The sequence below is a fragment of the Chanodichthys erythropterus genome, chromosome 19 (assembly GCF_024489055.1).
Source record: "Chanodichthys erythropterus isolate Z2021 chromosome 19, ASM2448905v1, whole genome shotgun sequence".
In the NCBI taxonomy this organism is placed as follows: Eukaryota; Metazoa; Chordata; class Actinopteri; order Cypriniformes; family Xenocyprididae; genus Chanodichthys; species Chanodichthys erythropterus.
Genome location: NC_090239.1, coordinates 11079287 through 11099582, shown reverse-complemented (window position 1 = coordinate 11099582; position 20296 = coordinate 11079287). Strand labels below are relative to the sequence as shown.

The following is a 20296-nucleotide window of genomic DNA, read 5'->3' as shown; positions in this document are numbered from 1 at the left end:
AAATTATATACTTTTTTAACCACAAATGCTTGTCTTGCACTAGCTCTGCGATGCGCCACGCATTACATAATCAGGTTGGAAAGGTCACACGTGATGTAGACGGAAGTACCGAGCAAGTGATTACAAAGCAAACGTGCAAAGACAAAGTCAAACGGCCTTTACAAAAAAAGGTAAATCAACTATGTCTGACGATTTTAAAGTTGGAGGTGAAAATGAGATGGAGTTTTTCACCCTATCGCAGAGCAGTGCAAGATGAGCATTTGTGGTTAAAAAGTTTATAATTTTTTTGGAAAATGACAGCTCGTTTGCTAGATAAGACCCTCATTCCCTGTCTGGGATCATGTAGAGCCCTTTGAAACTGCACTGAAACTGCACTATATGGAGAAAAATCCTGGCAACATATGCACTCTTAGTCCTATACAATCTGTGAATAACAATATCTGTGCAGCCTTTCACATTCTGCTGCATTAAGAATGGAATTTTGCTTTTGAACAATTTGAAACTCATAGATAAGGAACGTTCTGGCATAACCTGGATTAGGCTACCTGTTCAACAGACGTTTAGACAGCCATGTGCTGATGAGATGCTGTAACTCAAAATAATCCAGCTGGCATGGTTCTGAAAATGGATATTACCACTGACCTGACATAACACAAGGTGAAATCGAGGATACTGAACTCTGTTCAGGACAGGGTTTCATTTCATTTGACGAGAACCTTTGATAAAGATCCTCTCAGCTGTGATTTAAAGCAGATTTAACCAGATGTACTGAATGACAAACATGAAATATGAAATGAAGAACATTACTGTTTCCAGATGTTTTGGTGTGTGCTTGGACTAAACTCTGACCTAAGGAGAGGACTTTTTTTTAAGATTATATAATATTGGGAATGCCTTATACCCTATATTCACAGGAGCTCAGGTTATGAAAATGAATCACTTTACATTGCATACAAACTTAATCGAGACCTCTTTTATGCCTAATTGGTGAGGGCAACTGTCTGATATTATTCTAAAAGGGCTTTGAATTTCCAAGAAATCATTGTCAGGAAATAAATCCCCCTCCAAAAAAGATAAACAAATATGCAGATAATGAATGAGTGAACAATAAATTATGAGATAGTGAGTTCATGGACAGAGCACCTATGAGCTCGGTTACACACTGCAGTTATTCATCGTAAGAGGATTTGACGAGGTTGGCACTACTTTGAGCAAAGCATTGTGCTTTCTCTCCAGTTCACAGATCTGGGCTGGGTGGGGTTTATGGAGAAAAAAACTGTTTGTTCAAACAATATTAATTCCTGCTGTACACCAAGCATTTATGTCAAGCCATCGTAAGGGATCAGATATAATGGTGTAATATTTGAATGAGAGTTTAATTTGTTGACCCAAAGAGCCTCAGAAATGATTTGGACATTTTTTTAGCCACTTTAGTAACAATTACACTACCGTTAAAACGTTTGTAAGACTAAGGATTTTGAATGTTTTACAAAGAAGTCGCTTATACTCACCAAGGCTGCATGTTATTTATTCCTGTGATGGCAAAGCTGCCATTACTCCAGACTTCAGTGTAACATGATCCTTCAGAAATCATTCTAATATGCTGATCTGCTGCTCAAGAAACATTTCTTATTATTATTATCTATGTTGTAAAAACAGTTGTGCTGCTTAAGATTTTTGTTAAGAACGTGATAAATTTTTTCTGGATTCCTTGATGAATTGAAAGGTCTTATAAACAGCATTTATTTGAAATAGCAATCTTTAGTGACAATATAAAATGGCTTTACTGTTACTTTTATGCATCCTTGCTGAATAGAAGATGAATTCAAGAAAAAGAAAAAACTTAATGACCCCAAACTTTTGAATGGTAGTATAAGAGTGTATAAATGTCATTCAATTAGATACAATTGATCATAGCAAATGTATTCTGCAAGAAAATTATTAATTATGTTCCACTGACAGCCAGATAATCTTTTTGTTAAATGTTTTGCTTGAAAAGTGTGATCTATTTTTCAATAAAATAAATGCCACTTGGTTTGATATTTTGTTATATAATGCAGAGAAACTCTTTAAGTGTGGCTTAAATGCCCAAATACTATTTTGGACCACCAGTGGAAAACATCTACTCACATAAATTATTACTCTCATTGCGTTATGTAAGAGTTTTACAAAAAATATGTGATGTGCTTTACCAAAATCACAAACAGCTGTTTTGCAAAAGCACTTATTTGGATTCTATTTCTTTTTGCCCAGATGCAACCGCTGCCTGTAATCCCAGCAATACCTGCAGACCCTCGAAACCTCCATCCTCAATTCCCAGCTTCGAACTCAAGCCCGAGAAAATGGAGCAGGTATCCATAATCATATACTCACAATTAGAGAACAACAGTATCTGTCAAAGTATAGAATTACAGAAACTTCTCCATGTTTACGGCAAGGTCAAACGCTGGTCATTCCCCCGGCGGCCTTTAATGATTAGTTACGCTTCAGTCTCAGTACTGTATTGATCTTTTTTGGTTTTACTATCATGTGTGGACAGAGTTAATCTCACTGTTGAACAATATGTGCAGTTGGCGTGCAATCCCATATCCACTTCTACTGTGGAATGATGGGAAAATCAATAAAGACTGTGCCACAGCTTCAGTGCAGTACAGTGCAGTCTGTAGATCTGTTGATATGAAAAACAGTCTAAAGCATGGACAATTTTTAGAAAGATTTCTACTTCAGAAGGTGGTTTTACAGTAATAATATTAATGTTTGTTTTTGCACAGTTATGTAAATATATGTAAATATATATATATATATATATATATATATATATATATATATATATATATATATATATATATATATAGTAAATTTAATTTATAATATTTATTTAGTGGATGAATAAAATAATACAATTTAAAATGGCAATCAATACATTATATATATATATAAATTCATTATATTTTATACAACGACATTAAAGCATGTGTGTTTTTTTGTTTGTTTGTTTTTGTTTTATATCTGTGTGTGTGTGTGTGTGTGTGTGTGTGTGAGTGTGTGTGTGTGTGTGTGTGTGTGTGTGTGTGTGTGAGAGAGAGAGAGAGAGAGAGAGAGAGAGAGAGAGAGGCAGTGATTATGCTGGTGTAATGAAATGTCCTAAAAGGGCGGTTGTTCTGTCCACAGCCACTGGAAGTGCTGGGATTGAAGCCTACTGACTCTCAGGTCCTGACTCTGAGAGAAAGACTGCGTTTGAACCCAGGAGGGACAGTGGCTTATGGCGGTGAGAATAATTTCTGTCAGTCCTCATTATGTCGTGGTTTATGTGCTGATGGCTTTTTACCTCTCCTTACTTATGCAGTCCATTTATCCGGGTTTATTTAAAAAAATAACCTTCAAAACCAATTAAATTTGATTATCAACTGGGTTAATTTGAACAAATTAGTTCTAAATATTTTCAAAACCAAATGTATCGTTTTTGGTACTAAACATTTGTTAAATAAACCTTGTAACCTAAATTTGACTATTGATACAACTTCGGTTGAGCAGGTTACTAAAACTAAACTCTTGGGTGTCAAGCTGGATAATCAGCTCTCATGGACTGATCAGATAAATCATATTGTTTCTAGGATGGGCAGAGGCATTGCTTTGTCTAGGAAGTGTGTGCCGTTTTGTCCACCCTCAGTCATGAGAACAGTTGTCCAGTCTCTGGTCTTGTCACACCTGGAGTACTGCTCAGTTATTTGGTCCAGTGCTACACAGGAGCACTTGAAAAAACTTCAACTTGCACAGAATAGAGCTGCCAGGGTAGCTCTTGGCTGTTCGTACAGGACCAGTGTGAATGAGATGCACACTATATTAGTATGGCTGAAGGTACAGGATAAATTAAAGATAAGTCTTCTGTGCTACATGCATAATGCCATCTATAAAAACAATCCCAGATTTTTTGTGGATAAATTGGTGTACAGTGGGTATTGCCACCAACATATTACTCGGCAGGTCAGCTCTGGTGATTTAGTTGTTCCTTTTGCACAGTCAAATTGTATGAGGAGAACTGTACTATTTAGATCCTCGGTAGCTTGGAATCAACTGTCAATGTGTATAAGACAAATAAGCAACAGATATTATTTTAAAAAGATGGTGAAAAAATGTATGATCTGTAATGGAAATTAAGTGTAATGACTCAAATTGAATTGTATTTATTCTTTTGCTAACATATTGTAAAAAGTGTGATGTGATTGTATATAATATGTTTTGATTTTGTAAAATGGACCCCAGGAAGATTAGCGACCATTCGTGGAAGCTAATGGGGTTCCAAATAAATAAATAAATAAATAAATAAAATTTAAAAAAATAAACCTCTAAAAATGCACTTCTGTACAGTTTGTTTGAATGAACATATTTTCATAAGAAATTTTTCTCCTGTAAGATTTTGAGAGAGTGGCAAAGGAACTGTTTACACTACCGTCCAAGTCTGACTCGGAACAGGAAGTAGTGAGATTGACATCAGATGATCTTTCTGAGTCTCCATCAAACCCTACGGTAAGTGCAAATGATTTTTATGTATTATTGCAGTAGTATTATTGCACATTTATAAATTATATTTTTATTATTTGTCAATGTTTTTAATATTAATATTTATATAGAATATTACTTATTCTATTAAACTACTTATTAAATAATGTTTCATATGATGTATAATGTTTTATTGTTTTTCTACGGAGCCCTGCACATGAAATGTGGACAAATACGTATACACACAGTCAAACCAAAAATTACACTTTGACTTGACCATGTTTTGCTTAAGTGTTATCTGACATAATTAAGATTATTTTTCTCTGACACAGTTTAACTCTGAGATCTTGTCATATTTTATTACCATTTTTTTAAACTATAGTGTATAAACTGTAATAATGAATGAAATGTTCAAGGTGTCTGAATAAATTTTGGTATGACTGTATATATATCATGGCTACAAGTTAAGAATTTGTTGAATGAACTAAAACAAGGGAACAAATTATTACAGTGTGGCCATGATTTAGTAAAACAAGGGAACTAGTTATATCGTGCATACGATTTACTTAAAATGAAGGAACAAATTGTTAATCTGTGGCCACGATATACATGTTTTTTCCCACATGTTGTGCAGGGCTCTGTATTTTTCAGTGTTTATGATATAACAACATGTATATACATATAATATTATTTATTATTTTATAAGCCATCGTTATCAGACTCTGATGATCTGGATGAGATGGAGAGACTAAGAAAAGACCACATTGAGGCCTTGAGAGAGCTCAAGAGAATGCAGGTACTTTTATGACAACAGTTTTAAACATTGTCACATGCTGGAATGTGTGACATTCATTCATGTGTTATTGAGCGAGTCTCTCATTAATCCTATTTGCTAGAATGTGTGCGCTAACTCTAATGCTGACTCATGCGAAGATCTCTTTTCTAACAGGATAAGCTTGCAGAATCCGAGAGCCTTAATCATAAGATGCTGCAGGAACTGACAAAAGTTAAACAGGTACGCAACTCATTCTTAGGCCTGTTTCGCACCGTAAGCAGCACGTAAATGGCTCACATTAATTTTGCTGCCCATCTTAGCAGGTTACGTTCACACTGTACAAGTTTACAACCTATTTATCAGCACAATCATTTTGCATTATAGGCTTTCATGAAGAAACATAAAATAATTGAGCAAACTACTCATCTGTTGTTGTTTTTTTAAATTGTTTGATGAGCTTAAAGCAAGTTCTACATTCAAGGACAGGATCAAACAGTACTAACTAAATCTTGACAATTTTAGCAGTTTATAGATACAATTATGGGTTTGACTTCCATGCTCAGAAATAGCATGATTTTGCAGTTAAACAAGTGTGAAACAGGCCTTTGAACTTAAGTTTCCATAAATCTCATTTTGTTTTGTTTTTTGACATTGTTCTATTCCATTGTCACCGTACTGTGTTAGATATGCCACAGGGGGGAGCTCTGGGCACATGTGCCATTAGACCATTAAAGGTGAAATGCAGGTGTTCCGTTCATGAATGCTAAATGCTGAAACTGCATTATTTTCTCAGCAGCACAGTTCAGAACTCCAAAAAGAAAAAGAAAAATTCTATGAGCAATATCCAAAAATCTATTTTCAGTGCTTTGTGCTCACTACAGGAAGCTTGAAACACCCACATTAGAACATCATGTGGGAGATGAAGCATGTAGGGCACTGAGGGATGGCAATCGGTGTTTGGAAATAGTTATTTTCTATGAGTTATAAAGAAACAGGCTCCCACAAACCCTTTGTATCCTATCTCAGAGCCTCAGAAGTGCCTGTTATGTAAACCCAAATCCAAAGAGCTTCAGGATTCTGTGCAAAATTAATTGGACTTTAATGGTTTTATTAGACCATTACTAAAGCAGCAGTATGGTCTGATCATTCTGCTGCGTATCAATTAAAAAAATTTGCAAGTAAAGCAAAACTCATACAGAATCAAACGTAAACACCAAATAAATACTTTACTCACATGATTCGAAGCATGCATACAGCATGCATGACGAACATCTTGTAAAGATCCATTTGAGGGTTAGATTAGCTGTGTGAACTTTGTAAATGCACTGTAATATAGTCGAGAGCTCGTGTGGCAAGTCCATTCAGTTGCTACGATTACATTAGCCTATGCTTACAGTGGCATGAAAAAGTATGTGAACCCCTTGCAGAATCTGTGAAAATGAGAATTATTTTAATAAAATAAGAGGGATAATAAAAAATGCATGTTAGTTTTTGTTTAGTACTGTCCTGAGTAAGATATTTGACATAAAAGATGTTTGCATTTACTTCACAAGACAAAACAATAGCTGAATTTATTAAAATAACCCCATTCATAAGTATGTGAACCGTTGATTCTCAATACTGTGTGTGGTTACCTGATGATCCACGACTGTTTTTTTTTTGTTTTGTGATGGTTGTTCATGAGTCTCTTGTTTGTCCTGAGCAGTTAAACTGAGCTCTGTTCTTCAAAAAAATCCTCCAGCTCCTGCAGATTCATCAGTTTTCATGCATTTTTGCATATTTGAACCCTTTCCAGCAGTGACTGTCGGATTTTGAGATCCGTCTTTTCACACTGAGGACAACTGAGGGACTCAAACACAACTACTAAAAAAGGTTCAAACATTCACTGATGCTCCAGAAGGAAACACAATGCATTAAGAGTCGGGGTGTGAAAACTTTTGAATTCAAATATCAAGGTAAATTTTACTTAATGTTTCTGCCGGGAAACATGCAAGTATCTTCTGTTGCTTCTGAATGGCAGTACTAAATGAAAAACAATGATATTTAAACAAAATAAGAAAAATTGTGACATCTTCATCCTGTTCAAAAGTTTTCACACCCCAACTCTTAATGCATCGTGTTTCCTTCTGGAGCATCAGTGAATGTTTGAACTTTTTTAATAGTTGTGTTTGAGTCCCTCAGTATGAAAACACAGATCTCAAAATCCTACAGTCACTGCTGGAAAAGGTTCAAATATGCAAAAATGCTTGAAAACTGATGAATCTGCAGGAGCTGGAGGAATTTTCTGAAGAACAGAGCTCAGTTTAACTGCTCAGGACAAACAAGAGACTCATGAACAACCATCACAAAACACAAAAACAGTCGTATGTCATCAGGTAACCACACACAGTATTGAGAATCAATGGTTCACATACTTATGAATGGGGTTATTTTAATAAATTCAGCTATTGTTTTGTCATGTGAACTAAATGCAATCATCTTTTATGTAAAATATCTTACTCAGGACAGTACTAAACAAAAAATAACATGCATTTTTTATTATCCCTCTTATTTTATTAAAATAATTCTCATTTTCACAGATTCTACAAGGGGTTCACATACTTTTTCATGCCACTGTAATGTTAGTGGTTTGTTCAAATTAATAACCTCAAGTATTGATTGTGTGTGCAGACTTTAATGATACTTTGATTCATGTGACATGTTGAGAAGAGGTGTGCTAGAACCTTTCTAAGCAATCAGAACTGATTTTTAACTTGAATACACTACTGTTAAAAGTTTGGAGTTCAGCAAAGACGCATTAATTTGCTCAAAAGTGACAGTTAAGACATGTATGCTACGAAAGATTTCTATTTCAAATAAAACCTTCACATTGTGACGATAAGTTCTGGGCAGGAGGCACCCCTCACATTTTCTAAGAAACTGTAAAAACTAGTTTATATGCATGGTATATGCTGTTTGGTGAACTATCAATGCCCTTGTATCGACCCGGCTGCTGGCAGTATCGTTCCTCTCGCAAAACCATTCAACCGCAATTTCACTTGCGGTTGACCTTACAAGATGATCTAAATAAAGAGGAAAATGCAGTTATACTCTTTATCAAAGAGACACAGTGAATGTTTGGTCAGCTGTTCGAGGCCCTGTGGCGTTTCAATTGGCGTCAGGGTCAATGCAACTTCTGTCTCCCCTTCCCAGAGTGCTTTGCTCCAGTCTGCAGAGTCGCAGCTGCTCCCTCCTGGAGCACTACAGAGGGCTCAGTTCGTATCCAGTTCATCACGTTGGAGCGCTAATAGATGTACTACGCTCCCTGTGGTGTGAAACCAAGGCTTTTTAAAGCCCTGCGTGTTTCTGTGAAACTTCATTCTGTATTGCTGAATCCTTTCTGCTCTCTTCACCTCCACCCACACTTTACCTTCTATATCTGCCATTAGAGCAACAGGTAGGCTGATGGGCTTTTCAGCTTCGAAGCAGTGGGCTTTTAAGCCTCCTCTCTTGCAAGAAATGTGCAGGATACATCACCGTCCACGCAGTGCATACCCGGCTACATTACAGTAAAACGTGTGCGGGGGCAGCCTGTGACCGGTGTAAGGTGTGACTTGGCCATGTGGCTCTCCATTTCAATCTTATCTATGCATTGTGCTCTGGGGTTATGGATACGATGGAGAGTTTGTTTTGGTTTTTGAAGAGCCCTGCACTACAAAAAAAAAAATCTATGGGTGCATCTCAATCTCCCTAGTTCAGTTGTCAGGGCACTGATCAGGGAGTCAGACATTTTAAAGTGTTAGTTCACCCAAAAATAAATATTTTGTCATTAATTACTCACCCTCATGTCGTTCCACACCCGTAAGACCTCCGTTCATCTTTGGAGCACAAATTAAGATATTTTTTGATGAAATCCAAGAGCTGTCTGACTCCTCCATAGACAGCAATTTATCCACCACTTTCAATGTCCAGAAAGGTACTAAAGACATTGTTAAAATAGTCCACAGTGTTTCAACCTTGATGTTATGAAGTGATGAGAATACATTTGTGCGCAAAAACAAAACAAAAATAACTTTATTCAACAATATCTTCTCTTCTGTGTCATTCTCCTATGCTATTTACATCCAGCCCTTCCAGGTTCTGCATCAGAAGGTTGGCTCAGTATTGGCCGATTCTGTACACATGAGCAGCACGACGCATGTGTGTTATGCTATTGCAGGAGCCGGCCAATAATGAGCTGGCGTTTTGACATAGAACCTGGAAGCGCTGAACGTGAACAGCACACAAATAGTATTCTCGTTGCTTCATAAAATTTAAGGTTGAACCACTGTAGTCACGTTGACTAATTTAACGATGTCTTTAGTACCTTTCCGGACCTTGAAAGTGGTGGTTAAATTGCTGTCTATGGAGGAATCAGACAGCTCTCAGATTTCATCAAAAATATCTTAATTTGTGTTCCAAAGATGAATGAAGGTCTTATGGATTTGGGAAGACATGAGGGTGAGTAATTAATGACAGAATTTTCATTTTTGGGTGAACTAACCCTTTAAGGGCTGTCTGAATCGCAAAATCCTACCAGTGCACTGACATGTTCGCTCCCTTAAAAGCCCCACAATGCACTGTGAAAACCAGGGAGCATCAATGTTTTATGTTCCCTTAACTGAAGTTCTGAAGCACGAAACATACAGTAAATCACTTAAAGGGTTAGTTCACCCAAAAATTAAAATTATGTCATTAATGACTCACCCTCATGTCGTTCCAAACCGATAAGATTCATCTTCGGAACACAGTTTAAGACATTTTAGATTTAGTCCGAGAGCTTTCTGTCCCTCCATTGAAAATGTATGTACGGTATACTGTCCATGTCCAGAAAGGTAATAAAAACATCATCAAATAGTCCATGTGACATCAGTGGGTTAGTTAGAAGTTTTTGAAGCATCGAAACTACATTTTGGTCCAAAAATAACAAAAACTACGACTTTATTCAGCATTGTCTTCTCTTCCGGGTCTGTTGTCAATCCGCGTTCACGACTCCGCAGTGACGCTGCTTTTAGTTCTTCGTCCATGTATTCGGGTTCAAATAAATATGGCTGAGCAAAAAAACGCAAGTCTTCCTCTGCGTCGAAATCCTTAGACATGTTTGCGAAGGCTGTTTTGTTTACAGCGTGCGTCTCCCTCAGACTGTAAACGAAGCTCGGGCGCACCAGATAACATGTCAGCAGCGTCTTACGTCAGCAGCGTCACTGAGGAGTCATGAACACGGATTGACAACAGACCCGGAAGAGAAGACAATGCTGAATAAAGTCGTAGTTTTTTGTTATTTTTGGACCAAAATGTATTTCAACACTTGATGATGTTTTTATTACCTTTCTGGACATGGACAGTATACCGTACATACACTTTCAATGGAGGGACAGAAAGCTTTCGGACTAAATCTAAAATATCCTAAACTGTGTTCTGAAGATGAACGGAGGTCTTACGAGTTTGGAACGACATGAGGGTGAGTCATTAATGACATCATCTTCATGTTTGGGTGAACTAACCCTTTAAGCCAACTCACTACACATAATGACAAGTGATAGATGTTTTTTAGAATATAAACCATTATTTAATTATATTTCAGCATAAACATACTTCGCTAGACAGGTAATGAACATAATCTAGTAAACATTTATAATTTATTTACTGTTCATAAATATCAGTAGTGATGTTTTACAACAAGAACGTCGCTAGAAATGGAGTCATCAGTATATTTTTTTTCAACAGAATGCATTAAATTGATCAGAAGTACAGTAAAGACATTTACTGTGTTATGTTACAAAAGCTTTCAAATGAATACTGTTCTTTTGAACATTCTGTGCACTTTCTATGAACTTTATTTTGAACTTATAAAGCAGCATAACTGTTTTCAACGTTGATAATAAGAAATGTTTCTTGAGCCCCAAATCAGCATATTAGAATGATTTTTGAATTATCCTTTGACTGTAATGATTGATCATGTTCTGAAAATTCAGATTGCCATCACATTTATTATTAAAATATATCAAAATAGAAAAGTTAGTAATAATTTACAACATTAGTTTTTTACTTTTACTATTTTTGATCAAATAAACTCTGCCTTGGTGAAAATAAGAGACTTCGTTCAAAAACATTACAAAAATCTTACCGACCCCACACTTTTGAACGGTAATGTGCTGTATATAAAGGCTACTGTATGTGAATATAATAATTTTGCACTAATGCATCCACATTCTTTTGAGACTGCAAGGCTTAACACTAGCTTCCGTAGTTCATTGAATTCTTATTATTTTTTCCCCAGCCACCTCCTCTGTTTCTCAGAATTTCCAGGACAGGGTTACTGTATATGTCCCTTTGAATTCCACATTCTTTGAAAATTACATTAACTTTAACCAATGCACAACCCTCATTATAAACTTCAGATATTCTCCATAATGCATGGACGTTAAATGTATGTAAGTGCTAATTTAAATGCCTCTCTGCTAGAAAAGAGTCAATGTAAGATCCATCATGTCTAAGTTCTTCTTTCAGTGGGCAATTATCTGTACCCTTTTCATAAGTTATTCCTGGTGTTTAAAATCAGTTAATAGTGTTCATGATGAGTAAAATGTGTTTTCGAGTCTTACTCTAATAGGTCTGCAATAATGAAAGTCACGCAGTCATTTTAATCTTAGAGTTTTAATTGTGAGCTACCGCACACTGTGTTCATTTGTAGGTCCTCACAGTGTGATTTTCACATATTTTGTGTCACCTGTTCATTAAGAGTGCTGTCATACCCCACAGCTTCATAATTACAATGGCCTGGTTACCTTTCCTTTGTCTGATGACTATTGACTGATGCCGTGCTGACAAGTATCCCTGACAAGTATGCCTTCCTTCGATACCTGTATTATATAACAGCTTGTTTTACTGGTTCTCATCTGCCAGTACCTACATAAACTTGTTTGCACAAATCTAGTTTTTTAAGCCTCTTTAAACAAATCCAAATATATAGGTTAAAAGAAGCAGAGCTGTGCTTTGTCATGCTGTGGGACGTCATGGGGGAAGGAGGGTAGGGGGGGAGGTGAGACTGTACAGGCATTTCTCTTCAAGTGCAATGAGTTTGCAATGTTAGGGGGGGAAGAGCCCCTGAGCATTGTAGCATCCTACTGTACGTGCACTCTCAGCACTGCCGCTCTAAGTGGAACTCCGCTGTTGCAGGAAACAAAATCTGCAATGGAGGAGAGCCGATCCCTGCGGACCCGGATCCATCTGGCAGAGGCAGCTCAGAAACAGGCCCGAGGAATGGAGATGGACTACGAGGAGGTTATCCACCTCCTGGAGGCTGAGATAGCTGAAATGAAGTCTCAGAAAGCTGAGCAACCCGGCCGGGGCAAGGTATTCCACTTTGAGAGTTTTACACTTAGCCTTAGCCAATCCACGTCCCCTGCACAGCCCCACTCCGGGTTTTCCCTCTCTCGTGTCCTACAAAAAGTAGGTCACTGTTTGCTTTGTATTATTCAGTAACTGGGCTGATGTGCTGCGAAGGCTTTAACATGATCTTGCAGGGTGACGTGGGCTGATGTGGTTATTTTTGAAATCTCTGGCTAGCAACCTTGCATGTCGCCAGGATAAACTTTTATTTTATCACAGCATTTATGATTTTATTTTTATTCATAGCTTTTAATGATTATGTAGGATAACATTTTTGTTTTTATTGCAATTGCTTGTGGAAAAATTGTTATTGCACTTTTTATTATTCTTATTTTAGCACACCAACCATTAAGAATTATGCTAAAATATAAGTACTGTATAAAACACTGTACTGACAGCGCAGTTTACCATGTTCAGTGGCACATCTCCAATGTTTGATTTTCTGACAGCATTATTGTGCAGTTTTAATTGCAAATTTATATTAGACAACATCTGAATCTGAGTCATTTTAATGTATAGAGAAAAATAAATGTCATTGTTTAATATGTAAATATTGTTGTTTAACTCTAATATTCACACAGGATGATCTACAAGATCTGAGAAAAAGGATTTCTGTACTTGAATGCCAGCTACGGAAGAGTGAAAGTGTAAAGAAGGATTTTGAAACCACTACGGGTAAACTTCTGCAGTTTGTGGAGGTGATGTATATTCATTTTCAATTAAGCGTAACCAGCTACACAATTAATTCACATCCTCTAACATAAGGTTTCACCATATAAATTGCTCATGTTAAATGGCTCAGGATATTAAATTAATTATATTAGAATTTGCACTTCATAGGTTGATTTGTCAAAGAGCAGCCTCACTCTTTAGTGTCCAAATTTAGTTTTCTCATTAAATCAGAAAAGCTGAGTGTCTGGAATGCTCTTCTGATGACAACTGTCAACTCAGGCTTATATGAAGTGGGCAAATCTAGTCACACAAGCATAGTGCATCTACTTCATTATTCCAAGTGTTCTATTCTCAGGTGTTTTTTTTTTTTTTTTAATAATAATTCAAATAGTTAACAACCCTTTCATTAGGCACCTATAGGGAAAAGAAGAAAAATGTCATAACATGAAAAGAATGTGACATCAGTATGCAGTACCAGTACCAGATTCCCATAAATCAATTATCACCCTGTTGGGCTGCGTAAATCATAGATTTGTCACAGAACACAGGAAAAACTATTGCAGAACCTTCCTAAATAATTCTGTGCTTTACATCTGTCCAGTGCTTAAAGGAACACTCCACTTTTTTTGAAAATAGGCTCATTTTCCAACTCCCCTAGAGTTAAACAGTTGAGTTTTACCGTTTTCGAATCCATTTAGCCGATCTCCGGTTCTGGCGGTACCACTTTTAGCATAGCTTAGCATAGTTCATTGAATCTGATTAGACCGTTAGCATCGCGCTTAAAAATGACCAAAGAGTTTTGATATTTTTCCTATTTAAAACTTGACTCTTCTGTAGTTAAATCGTGTACTAAGACCGACGGAAAATAAAAAGTTGTGATTTTCTAGGCTGAAATGGCTAGGAACTATACTCTCATTCAGGCGTAATAATCAAGGAACTATTTAACTACGATTTAACTACAGAAGAGTCAAGTTTTAAATAGGAAAAATATCAAAACTCTTTGGTCATTTTTTCACTGTTAAATAATTATTATTATTGATATAAAAACTATTATTATTATTATTAATAATAATTTAAAATATTTAACTTTTTGCTCGTAGTAATAATATACACTGATCAGGCATAAAATTATGACCACTGACAGGTGAAGTGAATAACACTAATTATCTCTTCATCACGGCACCTGTTACTAGGTGGGATATATTAGTCAGCAAGTGAACATTTTGTCCTCCAAGTTGATGTGTTTGAAGCAGGAAAAATGGGCAAGCGTAAGGATTTGAGCGAGTTTGACAAGGGCCAAATTGTGATGGCTAGACTACTGGGTCAGAGCATCTCCAAAACTGCAGCTCTTGTGGGGTGTTCCAAAGTGGTCCAAGGAAGGAACAGTGGTGAACCGGCGACTGGGTCATGGGCGGCCAAGGCTCATTGATGCACATGGGGAGCGAAGGCTGGCCCGTGTGGTCCGATCCAACAGATGAGCTACTGTAGCTCAGATTACTCAAGAAGTTAATGTTGGTTCTGATAGAAAGGTGTCAGAATACACAGTGCATCGCAGTTTGTTGCGTATGAGGCAACATAGCCGCAGACCAGTCGGGGTGCCCATGCTGACCCCTGTCTACCTCCAAAAGCACCAAAGAAGGTGGCCTGGTCTGATTAATCACATTTTCTTTTATATCACACGGTCGGGTGCATGTGCGTCGCTTATTTGGGGAACACGTGGCACCAGAATTGAAAAAAGGCAAGCCGGCAGAGGCAGTGTGATGCTTTGGCCAATATTCTGCTGGGAAACCTTGGGTCATGCCATCCATTTGGGTGTTACTTTGACATGTACCACCTACCTAAGCATTGTTGCAGACCAGGTGCACCCTTTCATGGAAACGGTATTCCCTGGTGGCTGTGACCTCTTTCAGCAGGATAATGCACCCTGCCACAAAGCAAAAATGGTTCAGGAATGGCTTGAGGAGCACAACGACGAGTTTGATGTGTTGACTTGGCCTCCAAATCTCGAACCAATCAAGCATCTGTGGGATGTGCTGAACAAATAAGTCCAATCCATGGAGGCCCCATCTCGCAACTTACAGGACTTAAAGGATCTGCTGCTAACATCTTGGTGCCAGACACCACAGCACACCTTCAGGGGTCTAGTGGAGTCCATGCCTCAAAGGGTCAGGGCTGTTTTCCACATGTATTTGCAATCCTCTATATTTGGAAGGTGGTCATAATGTTATGCCTGATCGTTGTGTATATATATATATATATATATAAGTATATAGAAAATGTAATAATATAGTAATATAATAAAATAAATCGTGTGTGTTAAATCTTTATGCAAAATCATTTAACTAATATGGACTAATCTAATCACCTACATTTTTTATATCCCCACAGGCTGTCCAAGGCTTCCTGTCTGAAAATCAAAGCGGTCCAAGAGGCTATAGGTAAGATAATTATTCTTGTACTCTCATCATCTTTAGTTAAGGGAGACCTAATTATTCAACTGAATCCTAATCTAATTTGGAGTATTCCCGACCGTAGTACTACACTTAACTAGCAACAGGTGTGTAGAAAAGAATTATTTAATAACAAAGACACTTTTCCTTTAGGGACCTTTACACAGTCATTAAAGTGTGCCTTTGATATTCTAGGAGGCTGTGTGTTCACAAGTGTGTAACGGTGACTTTTTTTCCAGAGTGAGACTTCTGCCTTCTTTTCTATTTATAAGACAGACTTTGGGGGCACAGACAGACAGGGTTAGTTAATGACTAGAGGTCAGTACAACACCTTCCTGTGGCAGTGATGTTGATTTGGTCCAATCAACATGGCCCCCTGTATGTTCAGCCATTTTTCCCCCATAATGACCGAAGAGGCCACTGTGTCTTTGTCTATTAGGGCAAAAAAATATTACACATGTCCTCATAAATCAAAATGAAGGCTGTCAGCAATTTGCAGCCCAGAGTGTGTAGAGGTTTTTTTTTCTTTTTGAGGGAGGGTGCATGATGTTAGTTAGTGTAGTTGGCAACAGCTACACACTGGTCCCAAGCCTGGATAAATGGGGAGGAGTAGAGAAAGCAATGGCAATCTACTCCACTGTCTTTGCCAAAATATTTTATGGATCACAAACAAACATTTAAACATGGTGCTCGAAGATTCACAACATCGGAAACTGGAACGTCCGTAGCATGAATGCTTGCAAACTCAACATCATAACAAATTAAATGAAAAGGCTCAAAACATGAAAAATAACAAATTTCACCATAAATTCATATACAGGTGCTGGTCATATAATTAGAATATCGTGAAAAAGTTCCTTTTTTTTTATTGTAAATTATTTTAAAAAATGAAACTTTCATTTATACTAGATTCCCTACATTTCAAAAGTTTTTTTTTTTTTGTTGTTGTTGATTAGAGCGTGCAGCTAATGAAAGTCCAAAATATCAGTATCAGTACCAGTATCTCAAAATATTAGAATATTTACATTTGAGTTTCATTAAATGACCATCCCTACAGTATAAATTCCGGGTATCTCTTGTTCTTTGAAACCACACTAATGGGGAAGACTGCTGACTTGGCAATGGTCCAGGAGACAATCATTGACACCCTCCACAAATTGAGTAAGTCACAGATGGTCATTACTGAATGTGGTGGCTGTTTACAGAGTGATGTATCAAAGCATATTAAATGCAAAGTTGACTAGAAGGAAGAAATTGGGTAGGCAAAGGTGCACAAGCACCTTTGGGAAACACTTGGGAGAGCTTCACAATGAGTCAAATGAAGCCGGAGTCAGCACATCAAGAGTCACCACACTCAGACATCTTCAGGAAAAGGACTACCAAGCCACTTCTGAAACAGAAACAACATCAGAAGCATCTTACCTGGGCTAAGGAGAAAAAGATCTGAACAGTAAACAGTGGTCGAAAGTCCTCTTTTCAGATAAAAGTAAATTTTGCATTTCATGTTGAAATCATGGTCCCAGAGTCTGAAGGAAGACTGGAGAGGCACAGAATCCAAGCTGCTTGAAGTCTTGTGGGAAGTTTCTGAAGTTAGTAATGATTTGGGGGGCCATGACATCTGCTGGTGTTGGTCCATTGTGTTTTATCAAGTGCGAAGTCAATGCAGCCATCTTCCAGGAGATTTTGGAGCACTTTATGCTTCCATCTGCTGACAAGCTTTATGGAGATGCTGATTTCCTTTTTCCAGCAGGACTTTAGCACCTGCTCACAGTGCAAAAACCACTTCCAAGTGGTTTGCTGACCATGATATTACTGTGTTTTACTGGCCAGCCAACACGACCCCTGAATCTATGGGATATTTTCAAGAGAAAGATGAGAAACAGTCGATCCAACAATATACAGATGATCTGAAGGCTCAATAGTGCCTCAGCAGTGCTACAGGCTGATCACTTCCATGCCACACTTCACTGATGCTGTAATTTGTGCTAGAGCAAGTCATTTGCTGTAATATGTGCTGCCGACCAAGTATTGAGTGTACAAATGAAAATACTTTAAAGAACTTGAACTTTTCTGTTTTGAAAATCCATTTTTTAATTGATCTTAGGAAATATTGTAATATTTTGAGATACTGGATTTTGGACTTTCATGAGATGTACGATCTAATCATCAAAATAAAACAAAACAAAAAAAAAAACTTTTGAAATGTTTTACTTTATATGTAGGGAATCTAGAATATATGAAAGTTTCATTTTTAAAAATAATTTACAATAAATAAAATGAACTTTTTCACGATATTCTAATTATATGACCAGCACCTGTAAGTGAGGACTTCCACGTTACACAGCCACCATACAGTATGACTTTCAGCTCTGTGAAAAAAAATACATAAATTACACACAAACACATTATTGCCACAAGTTGTGGTGGCACAATAGATGTATTGTGTATCTGTGTTTGCAGTACACAAGTTGCTGTTCAGCTGGCATGACAAACACTGCCAGTGTAAAAGCACAGTGGCCGTGTGCTGCTTCCACTTTGTATATATACAGCTTCTGCACTGCCTCTGCTCTACTTGCTCGTCCAGTGTGAAACAGGTGAAGACTGGAGTAATGGCTGCTGAAAATTCAGCTTTGCCATCACAGGAATAAAATCAAATACATTCAAATAGAAACCAGTTTCATAGTATTGTGGTTATTAGTTTTATTTTTGATCAAATAAATGCAGCCATGATGAGCATAAGAAACTTAAACATAAAACTTTTAAATGGTATAATGTAAATAAAATAATTCTGTCATAGAAGATCAGCATTATTGGGCTACATTAAAAAACAGCCGATAAATTACAATATTTGTAACAAAATATAACATCGCTCTGAAATGGCATTCTACATGAATTAATCACACATTAATATTATAAGTCATAATCTTCTGTTTCTTTTAATATATTGCAATCAGTTGCTATGTTTTCCAAGTACTTCATAAAGTTTCAAATTAGGCTGCGCAACAAATCTTAAAGGTGCCATCGAATTGAAAATTGAATTTACCTCGGCATAGTTGAATAACAAGAGTTCAGTACATGGAAATGACATACAGTGAGTCTCAAACTCCATTGTTTCCTCCTTCTTATATAAACCTCATTTGTTTAAAAGACCTCCGAAGAACAGGCGAATCTCAACATAACACCGACTGTTACATAACACGCCCCCAATATTTGCATATGCCAGCCCATGTTCAAGGCATTAGACAAGGGCAGCCAGTATTAACGTCTGGATGTGCACAGCTGAATTATCAGACTAGGTAAGCAAGCAAGAACAATAGCGAAAAATGGCAGATGGAGCAATAATAACTGACATGATCATTGATATCATGATATTTTTAGTGATAGTTGTAAATTGTCTTTCTAAATGTATCGTTAGCATGTTGTTTATGTACTGTTAAATGTGGTTAAAGTTACCATCGTTTCTTACTGTATTCACGGAGACAAGAGAGCCGTCGCTATTTTCATTTTTAAACACTTGCAGTCTGTATAATTCATAAACACAACTTCATTCTTTATAAATCTCTCCAACAGTGTGTAATGTTAGCTTTAGCCACGGAGCACTATCAAACTCATTCAGAATCAAATGTAAACATCCAAATAAATACCATACTTACGTGATTTGACATGCTGCATGACGAACACTTTGTAAAGATCCATTTTGAGGGTTATATTAGCTGTTTGAACTTTGTACATGCACTGTTTAAGGCAAGCACGAGCTCCATGGGCGGGGAGCATGAGCATTTAAAGGGGCCACAGCCTAAATCGGCTCATATTTAATGATGCCCCAAAATAGGCAGTTAAAAAAATTAATAAAAAAAACTCTATGGGGTATTTTGATCTGAAACTTCACAGACACATTCAGGGGGCACCTTAGACTTATATTACATCTTTTAAAAAGACGTTCTACGGCACCTTTAAATATGTTTCAGCACATGCAATAATTCAATCAGTCTAGTCCAGTTCATTGCTGTTATGACCTGAAAAGTGTGGTAGTTTCATAATATGTTTTCATAACACTGGTCCATCCATGTCAGTAGGTCTGAATCCCCTTCCCCAAAAGTCCACCCTTTATTAGGAGTCTTGCTGGGCTCTTCTTTTATGCCAATCTGCCCAGCATGCTTTGTTCATTTCAGGTCGAAGGGAGTGCACTTTTCTACAGCTTTTATAACATGTCAGCTGAAATCAAACAAGACTGACACAGTTTTCAACCTGAGAGGGTTGTTTTTCTTAAGAACAATACACCATGATTTTATTAAACAAAAAGTTATTTCATTACTTAATTTTGACAGTCTGTTGACTATAAGTAACATTGCACCTACATGTCAACCAACTCTCGTTAGAGTATTAAAAATGAGTATTAGTAGACTGTTAGCGGTAGGGTTAGTAGATCAAATTGACATGTACTTGCAAAGTTACTTATAGTCAGTAAAATGTATGTTCCGGGAGCATT

General features: G+C 37.1%; 1 protein-coding gene across 1 annotated transcript in view; it reads left to right on the top strand.

The window, feature by feature from the left end:
- Positions 1–20296, top strand: part of stxbp4 (syntaxin binding protein 4) — a 44624-nt gene that overhangs the window by 12667 nt on the left and 11661 nt on the right. The window contains exons 12-19 of the mRNA XM_067369680.1: positions 2254–2351; positions 3172–3268; positions 4415–4527; positions 5207–5296; positions 5450–5515; positions 12473–12649; positions 13267–13383; positions 15746–15795. Coding sequence (XP_067225781.1) covers positions 2254–2351; positions 3172–3268; positions 4415–4527; positions 5207–5296; positions 5450–5515; positions 12473–12649; positions 13267–13383; positions 15746–15795 — 808 coding nt within the window. The remainder of the gene's footprint in view (positions 1–2253; positions 2352–3171; positions 3269–4414; positions 4528–5206; positions 5297–5449; positions 5516–12472; positions 12650–13266; positions 13384–15745; positions 15796–20296) is intronic.